At 40.2% G+C, this 9,728-nt stretch overlaps 1 protein-coding gene across 8 annotated transcripts in view; it reads right to left on the bottom strand.

The window, feature by feature from the left end:
- Nucleotides 1–3,331: 3,331 nt before the first annotated feature.
- LOC128696307 (uncharacterized) overlaps nucleotides 3,332–9,728 on the bottom strand; it is a 69,220-nt gene continuing 62,823 nt past the window's right edge. For 5 of the 8 annotated variants that reach the window (XM_070092326.1, XM_070092324.1, XM_070092322.1 and 2 more), the window contains 2 exons: nucleotides 6,242–6,425; nucleotides 3,333–5,314 (listed from right to left, as the gene is read on the bottom strand). In XM_070092326.1, coding sequence (XP_069948427.1) covers nucleotides 4,484–5,314; nucleotides 6,242–6,425 — 1,015 coding nt within the window. In that variant the 3' untranslated portion in view covers nucleotides 3,333–4,483. Of the gene's footprint in view, nucleotides 5,328–6,241; nucleotides 6,426–9,728 lie in introns of all 8 variants that reach the window. The other 3 variants (XM_070092323.1, XM_070092325.1, XM_070092330.1) reach the window with 2 other exon arrangements.

Below are 9,728 nucleotides of genomic sequence, written 5' to 3'. Positions count from 1 at the left end.
GCTATAAATGATTTGGCCCATGTTCTTCCACCCAATATTTGGTCATCACTATGTTGACTTCGCTATTGCTTGTGCAGGCGCTGACTGTCATCTCATTGCAGTTTCTCTCCAGCATACGGTCGACCGTGTTTCCACTTGGGCCACCATGCATGGGTTTAAATTTTCAAGTACCAAAACTCACCAAATTACTTTCAGTAGACGCTCTGTCATCTCCGATCATCCTTTGTATCTCTATGGCTCCCGTATCCCCGAACGTGATACAGTCAGGTTTCTAGGCCTTCTCTTTGACTGTAGGTTATCCTGGAAACCTCACATTACCTCTCTCAAGGCAACTTGTCACAGCCGGCTAAACCTTCTTAAAACCCTTGCTCATCTTTTCTGGGGAGCTGATCATCGAACTCTGCTTCGCCTACATTCAGCCCTCGTTTTATCGAAACTCGATTATGGTGACCAAATTTATTCAGCGGCCTCTCCTGCTACTCTCTCTAGCCTTAACCCTATCCATCACCAAGGATTACATTGGTGCTTTTCGCTCTTCCCCTGTTGAGAGCCTCTATGCAGAAGCGAATGTTCCATCCTTGTCTGATCGCAGTGATGCCCATTGCCTTCGCTACTATGTACGCTCTCACGATCTCCACAATCCTTCCATTTATAGAATGGTCACCGATATTAGTAGACATTCTTTATTCGTTCGCCGCCCCTGTTTGCTCCATCCCTTTTCTCTTCGCCTACATTCACTCGTCTTCCCTTCAGTTACCACCTTTATATGTTCATGTAGCATCTCACTTTTCCCTACCCCCCTGGGAAGTTCCAGCTGTTCGGGTCTGTTCTTTCTCACTCCCATGCTCGAAAGCTCAACTGCCTACGGTGGCTTCCCGCTCTCTTTTTCTTGATCACTTCCACTCCCATTCTCATGCCATCGCTGTGTACACAGATGGCTCTAAGTCTTCAGACGGCGTCGGATTCGCAGCAGCGTTTCCGGACAGCGTCGTGCGGGGGCATTTACTATCTTCGGCTAGCATTTTTACTGCTGAATTGTATGCCATTCTTGCAGCACTTATTCATATCGCATCTATGCCTGTGTCATCATTTGTGGTAGTCTCGGACTCCCTTAGTGCTCTACAGGCTATACGAAAATTTGATACATCTCACCCCCTAGTTCTCCGTATCCAACTTTGGCTACGCCGTATCTCTACGAAGCATAAAGATATTATTTTTTGTTGGGTCCCTGGTCATGTCGACGTACAGGGCAATGAACAGGCAGACACTGCTGCACGGTCAGCAGTACATGACCTACCAATTTCCTATAGAGGTGTTCCATTTCTGGACTATTTTGCTGCAATAGCTACCCACCTTCACGCCCGTTGGCAACAACGTTGGTCAACTCTGCTTGGTAACAAACTTCATTCTATTAAACTGAGCATAGGTTACTGGCCGTCTTCTTGTCATCAGTGCCGTGGTTGGGAGACCACTCTCTCCCGTCTTCGCATTGGCCACACTCGTCTTACTCACGGTTATCTCATGGAGAGGCACCCTGTTCCTCTCTGTGAGCAGTGTCAAGTTCCTGTATTGATTAGCCACATTTACCTCCAACGCCGTCTTCGTTCTACTACTCTCTCTTTACCTTCCCTTCTTGCTGATGGACCCTCCTTTAATCCTGACTCTCTCATTGACTTCTTGACAACGACTGATTTACTCCACAAACTCTGATGATGATACCATACGTACTCCCCTCAGCCCTTTCTAGCTCAGTCTCTGGCTGCCCTTTACCCTTTCACCATCCACTGCTCCGCTGTTATCCGTAACCTATTACTCATCCACCTCCCTTTTGCCACCTGATGCCCTCGCTTCCTTCCTGCCCTGCAGCGCTGTATAGCCCTTGTGGCTTAGCACTTCTTTTTGATTATTATAATAATGCACGGTCAGCAGCACATGACCTACCAATTTCATATAGAGGTGTTCCATTTCTGGACTATTTTGCTGTGATAGCTACCCACCTTCACACCCGTTGGCAACAACGTTGGTCAACTCTGCTTGGTAACAAACTTCATTCTATTAAACCGAGCATAGGTTACTGGCCATCTTCTTGTCATCAGTTCCGAGGTTGGGAGACCACTCTCTCCCGACTTCGCATTGGCCACACTAGTCTTCCTCATGGGTATCTCATGGAGAGGCACCCTGTTGCTCTCTGTGAGCAGTGTCAAGTTCCCGTATCGATTAGCCACATTCTGTTAGACTGCCCTCTATCAACGAGCACGCAGAATTTACCTCCGTCGTCGTCTCCGCTCTACTACTCTCTCTTTACCTTCCCTTCTTGCTGATGGACCCTCCTTTAATCCTGACTCTCTCTCATTGATTTCTTGACAACGACTGATGATACCTTTCGCACTCCCCTCAGCCCTTTCTAGCTCATTCTCTTGCTGCCCTTTACCCTTTCACCATCCACTGCCCCGCTGTTCTCCGTAACCTATTACTCATCCATCTCCCTTTTGCCACCTGATGCCCTCACTTCCTTCCTGCCCTGCAGCGCTGTATAGCCCTTGTGGCTTAGTGCTTCTTTTTGATTAGCAAAGGCCAGTAATTGCTGCTCAGAACAGTACATGGTGAAAAAAAAAAAAAACATACCACGGGCAGGGATAGAACCCGCGATCAGAGTCTTGAAACTCCAGACCGATGTGCTAGCCAGTGGGCCAGCTGGCTACAATAAGATTCATGCAACTAGGTATATTTATGCACCGTAGTCATGACAATGGCTTTGAGGGGACTTGAGCTAGAGTTAGTCATGGCCACGCTGGCAGGAGATTCGTCTGTAAAAACTTGCATTTGTGTTCACAGTGGTGCCTATGCTAACTTTCCTATGATGTATAAATATACGTACCTAGTTGGATGAATCTTATTGTAGCCAGCTGGCCCAGTGGCTAGCGTGTTGGTCTGGAGTTTTATGACTGATCGCTGGTTCTGTCCCTGCCCACCCCTCAAGGAAGGTTCCTTGATGTTGGTGAGGGGCTCTTGATTTAGGGAATTGGATCTGTGCTCCAGTTCCCCGAATTAAGCCTGAATGCCTTCCACATCCCCCCCCCAGGCGCTGTATAATCCTCCGGGTTTAGCGCTTCCCCCTTGATTATAATAATAATAATCTGTCCCTGCCCATGGTATGTTATGTTTGCAATCAATATGCAGCCAGTAGCCTTAGGAAATACAGAGATCTTGCTTTGAGTTGCAAGGCTGGCATAATTTTGCCTTATCAATAAACCTACCAGGGTGTGGTATTACTTCCATCCAGTGTACTTTAATGACAAGCTCTGTATTTAAGGTGTTAAATACCACTACGTACACTTAATTACTTTGTGTAAGAAATAAAAGGTACAATATTACATTCATTATCTATATTTAAGATGTCCTGTACAAGACAATTATGACCAAATATTTGCTAAATGTCCATAATAAATTCAATCAAATATGTATTTGAAAACAAAAGCCTATTAAAAAATTTATAATTTCAAACTAAGATGTGCAAATCTACAACTTATTATTATAATCTTTAAATAACTCTTAAAAGTCTTCAAGCAATAAAAGATTTTAAACTCTGGTTATTATTCAAATTATTGGCATTATTAATACTGACACCAGAATAATTAGCTTGAACCATTAAGCTGGCCTGTAGAATGTTGTAAGCATGTTGTTTAAAAACATGCAAGGGAAAAAAAAAAAAAAAAAAAAAAAAAAAAAAAAATGGCTTTCAATATAGTATATTATATAAATAGGATTTCCCAATATTGAATTTCATAAAAAAAAAAAAATCACATTTGAGCTTTTATACAATATACCTTGCTGTATGACCCTTGTGGGTTCAGTGTTTAGTTTTGATAGTATTATTTTTACAAATACAATATACTAATGCAGGTGATTCAACTCACTTGTACAAGTCTACAAGTTTATCTGAAAACACTTCAAAATCATTATGTTGTTTTACATCAACTCTGAATATCACAGTTCCAGGTTGTTCATGCAATAATAATCTCTGCAAATTGTTCGGAATAAATTATGTAACTTTTTTTGTACAAGGCATTTTTTACATCCTCACAGTAACCATACTGTTATTTTCATTACACAACTAGTGATGCTACATTTTAGTTTTTATCTGAATGAGATATAAATTTGGCTAACACAGTATTTCTGAATGACATTTATCTTAGTAAGATTATAAGGGCAGAAAATATTTGTGAATTTTCACACTGCAACATAAAGAAATCACACATGAAATAATTCTATTACTGTATTTCAATACAGTTTACTCTTAACACTTTCTTATAAAGAAATTTTCAAATGAAAAGCAGTTATACAAATACTGCAGTTTTACTATCTATAAAGATAATAACCCCTCATCTGATATATATTGCAATTTTAAATCTCACTTTACAGTTAATTAATATTGCTTCATCAGTGAAAGATCACGTGTGTCTTTACACCTAACCTTTTTTCTTTATACTTTTTTCACTGTCATTGGCAAGTATGAATTAAGTTCACTGGTGCTTTTAGCATGAGCTGGGTTCATCAGCTCGGGAGTAATGTATTCTGTTGTGATGGGCATTTCCTCTTGAAGAGAAGCATCATTTTGTAAAAGTTCATGTTTTACTAGAACACCATTTACTTGTACATTTACATATTTGTGCACTTTCTCCAGACTCCCTCCACTTTCCACTATTTCCTTATGTTTTAAGTTTGAAGACATATCCAAATAAACATCATCTGTGTCATTACAGGAAGGAATTGGCTCCTGATGCAAGCCATGTACTTGATTATAGGAAATTTTAGTGAAGGGTTTGTGTGACTCAAGGAATTTGTTCTCATTTTCAGCTGGGATCCCATTCCTTGATCCAGAAGGCAGACTGAAATGACTATTACTTCTCCTCTGGAGAATACCAACATATTTGTTTGAAGTATGTGCCTTTGACTGCACAAATTTTCCCCTATGAAAACTATACATAGTATTAGTCGCCTGTGAATTATTACAAAATTGAGATCCTGTATGTCTTGGATTAAGGTAATATTCTTCATTGGAATTGGACTCCAGTGTCTCTTGCTCTTGGTTAGTCACTATGTTTACCCCTCTGTGTGTGTTACAGGTTTCTCTGTGCCTCAACCTCTTCAAGTAACTGTCAACAGACCTTTTCATGTTCAAACAGTGCTGGTCAGAAGTTGCACGTGAACAGTGAAACATGATCCACACGCACTGCAGTATCAGCAGCACTGCCAACACACAGCATACTCCTGCCACAACTGTCAAACCCCAGTCTGAGTCAGGCAGTTGGGGCTGTTGATACAAACTGCTCTAATTATGATAATTTCTAAGCTTTTTAATACTTTAAAAAAAATTATTTGTAATAAAAATATTTTCTGGAAACATTACTGTTTAAATACACAAGTCCAGTTGCTATGAAAATTTTAGTGATAAAAAAAAGAAGTAAACAAGGGTTTTTGCTATTCATTGACAATACACTAACCATTAAACATATACAATCCCAAAATTAATTAATTAATTTTGCATTTTCCCCTTAGATTGTATACTTTTTTTGCTGTATAGTCCTTGTGGCTTAGCGCTTCTTTTTGATTATAATAATAATAATAATAATGTATACTTTTTCCCATGTAGCATTTATTCCCCTCATTCCTTAATTTTTTTTGTCACACAGCAGGAACTAAGAGAAAGCCATGCAATTATCTATTCACAAACTAGTGTCTAACATTTACTTGATTGAAAGTGCACCAGAAAGTTGTAAGGTTAAAGTGAAATAATATGATTGGCATGATCTTAGACATTCAAGTTCAACAAGCTTAAAAATAAATGCCTTTTGAAGATGTAAAGTGTAATAACTTTGAGCTTTACTTATTCTGTTTTATATACTGGGCTTAAATTAAATATTTTTCCTCTCCATGTTTTAGATCTAGGAACAGTGTACCTGCTAAAGCTGAAACAAGTTATGTTTAACTTGATATTAAACCTCTATAAACTACAAAAGTTCCTGCCCCTGTCAAGCAAAATAATGTAGAAGTGAAGATAATAGAAGTAATCTTTATTCTACAAGACTTGTTACTATGGGCCAAACCTTAGCCTGTAGTAATCCAAACTTTTGCAAGATAAATTAACACATTGCTTTCTTTATTACACATTAAGAGTAAAATAAGGCTGATGAATCAATACAAATAATGTTAGCTTTTTAAAACAGTCATCTATCCTTACCTTGGTGATTTCTGATGGAACCATGACAAGACCAAATAATGCCTGACCTCGACACTGACATGTATACGAATCTCTGCTCTCATCTTGGGAGTGTGCTGTGCATCTGCTCAGATTCCACACAACAATATTGTTTTTCAGCTCAGCTGCACCACATTTCAAGGCCCAGGCATAATCTTTTGTATTTCTAGAAGCAAAATCCATTAATTAAATTTAGCCATTAAATCTTACTATAGAGTACAAAGATAAAACTTGTGTATACAGCACTACAATACTATTTGAAATTTTTTTTTATTTATTATATTATCACACTGGCCGATTCCCACCAAGGCAGGGTGGCCCGAAAAAGAAAAACTTTCACCATCATTCACTCCATCACTGTCTTGCCAGAAGGGTGCTTTACACTACAGTTTTTAAACTGCAACATTAACACCCCTCCTTCAGAGTGCAGGCACTGTACTTCCCATCTCCAGGACTCAAGTCCGGCCTGCCGGTTTCCCTGAATCCCTTCATAAATGTTACTTTGCTCACACTCCAACAGCACGTCAAGTATTAAAAACCATTTGTCTCCATTCACTCCTATCAAACACGCTCACGCATGCCTGCTGGAAGTCCAAGCCCCTCGCACACAAAACCTCCTTTACCCCCTCCCTCCAACCCTTCCTAGGCCGACCCCTACCCCGCCTTCCTTCCACTACAGACTGATACACTCTTGAAGTCATTCTGTTTCGCTCCATTCTCTCTACATGTCCGAACCACCTCAACAACCCTTCCTCAGCCCTCTGGACAACAGTTTTGGTAATCCCGCACCTCCTCCTAACTTCCAAACTACGAATTCTCTGCATTATATTCACACCACACATTGCCCTCAGACATGACATCTCCACTGCCTCCAGCCTTCTCCTCGCTGCAACATTCATCACCCACGCTTCACACCCATATAAGAGCGTTGGTAAAACTATACTCTCATACATTCCCCTCTTTGCCTCCAAGGACAAAGTTCTTTGTCTCCACAGACTCCTAAGTGCACCACTCACTCTTTTTCCCTCATCAATTCTATGATTCACCTCATCTTTCATAGACCCATCCGCTGACACGTCCACTCCCAAATATCTGAATACGTTCACCTCCTCCATACTCTCTCCCTCCAATCTGATATTCAATCTTTCATCACCTAATCTTTTTATCCTCATAACCTTACTCTTTCCTGTATTCACCTTTAATTTTCTTCTTTTGCACACCCTACCAAATTCATCCACCAATCTCTGCAACTTCTCTTCAGAATCTCCCAAGAGCACAGTGTCATCAGCAAAGAGCAGCTGTGACAACTCCCACTTTGTGTGTGATTCTTTATCTTTTAACTCCACGCCTCTTGCCAAGACCCTCGCATTTACTTCTCTTACAACCCCATCTATAAATATATTAAACAACCACGGTGACATCACACATCCTTGTCTAAGGCCTACTTTTACTGGGAAAAAATTTCCCTCTTTCCTACATACTCTAACTTGAGCCTCACTATCCTCGTAAAAACTCTTCACTGCTTTCAGTAACCTACCTCCTACACCATACACTTGCAACATCTGCCACATTGCCCCCCTATCCACCCTGTCATACGCCTTTTCCAAATCCATAAATGCCACAAAGACCTCTTTAGCCTTATCTAAATACTGTTCACTTATATGTTTCACTGTAAACACCTGGTCCACACACCCCCTACCTTTCCTAAAGCCTCCTTGTTCATCTGCTATCCTATTCTCCGTCTTACTCTTAATTCTTTCAATTATAACTACCATACACTTTACCAGGTACACTCAACAGACTTATCCCCCTATAATTTTTGCACTCTCTTTTATCCCCTTTGCCTTTATACAAAGGAACTATGCATGCTCTCTGCCAATCCCTAGGTACCTTACCCTCTTCCATACATTTATTAAATAATTGCACCAACCACTCCAAAACTATATCCCCACCTGCTTTTAACATTTCTATCTTTATCCCATCAATCCTGGCTGCCTTACCCCCTTTCATTTTACCTACTGCCTCACGAACTTCCCCCACACTCACAACTGGCTCTTCCTCACTCCTACAAGATGTTATTCCTCCTTGCCCTATACACGAAATCACAGCTTCCCTATCTTCATCAACATTTAACAATTCCTCAAAATATTCCCTCCATCTTCCCAATACGTCTAACTCTCCATTTAATAACTCTCCTCTCCTATTTTTAACTGATAAATCCATTTGTTCTCTAGGCTTTCTTAACTTGTTAATCTCACTCCAAAACTTTTTCTTATTTTCAACAAAATTTGTTGATAACATCTCACCCACTCTCTCATTTGCTCTCTTTTTACATTGCTTCACCACTCTCTTAACTTCTCTCTTTTTCTCCATATACTCTTCCCTCCTTGCATCACTTCTACTTTGTAAAAACTTCTCATATGCTAACTTTTTCTCCCTTACTACTCTTTTTACATCATTCCACCAATCGCTCCTCTTCCCTCCTGCACCCACTTTCCTGTAACCACAAACTTCTGCTGAACACTCTAACACTACATTTTTAAACCTACCCCATACCTCTTCGACCCCATTGCCTATGCTCTCATTAGCCCATCTATCCTCCAATAGCTGTTTATATCTTACCCTAACTGCCTCCTCTTTTAGTTTATAAACCTTCACCTCTCTCTTCCCTGATGCTTCTATTCTCCTTGTATCCCATCTACCTTTTACTCTCAGTGTAGCTACAACTAGAAAGTGATCTGATATATCTGTGGCCCCTCTATAAACATGTACATCCTGAAGTCTACTCAACAGTCTTTTATCTACCAATACATAATCCAACAAACTACTGTCATTTCGCCCTACATCATATCGTGTATACTTATTTATCCTCTTTTTCTTAAAATATGTATTACCTATAACTAAACCCCTTTCTATACAAAGTTCAATCAAAGGGCTCCCATTATCATTTACACCTGGCACCCCAAACTTACCTACCACACCCTCTCTAAAAGTTTCTCCTACTTTAGCATTCAAGTCCCCTACCACAATTACTCTCTCACTTGGTTCAAAGGCTCCTATACATTCACTTAACATCTCCCAAAATCTCTCTCTCTCCTCTGCATTCCTCTCTTCTCCAGGTGCATACACGCTTATTATGACCCACTTCTCGCATCCAACCTTTACTTTAATCCACATAATTCTTGAATTTACACATTCATATTCTCTTTTCTCCTTCCATAACTGATCATTTAACATTACTGCTACCCCTTCCTTTGCTCTAACTCTCTCAGATACTCCAGATTTAATCCCATTTATTTCCCCCCACTGAAACTCTCCTACCCCCTTCAGCTTTGTTTCGCTTAGGGCCAGGACATCCAACTTCTTTTCATTCATAACATCAGCAATCATCTGTTTCTTGTCATCCGCACTACATCCACGCACATTTAAGCAACCCAGTTTTATAAAGTTTTTCTTCTTCTCTTTTTTA

This window comes from Cherax quadricarinatus, chromosome 39, assembly GCF_038502225.1.
Source record: "Cherax quadricarinatus isolate ZL_2023a chromosome 39, ASM3850222v1, whole genome shotgun sequence".
NCBI lineage: Eukaryota > Metazoa > Arthropoda > Malacostraca > Decapoda > Parastacidae > Cherax > Cherax quadricarinatus.
The sequence above is the reverse complement of the archived record's forward strand: the minus strand, read 5'-3'. Positions and strand labels throughout refer to the sequence as shown.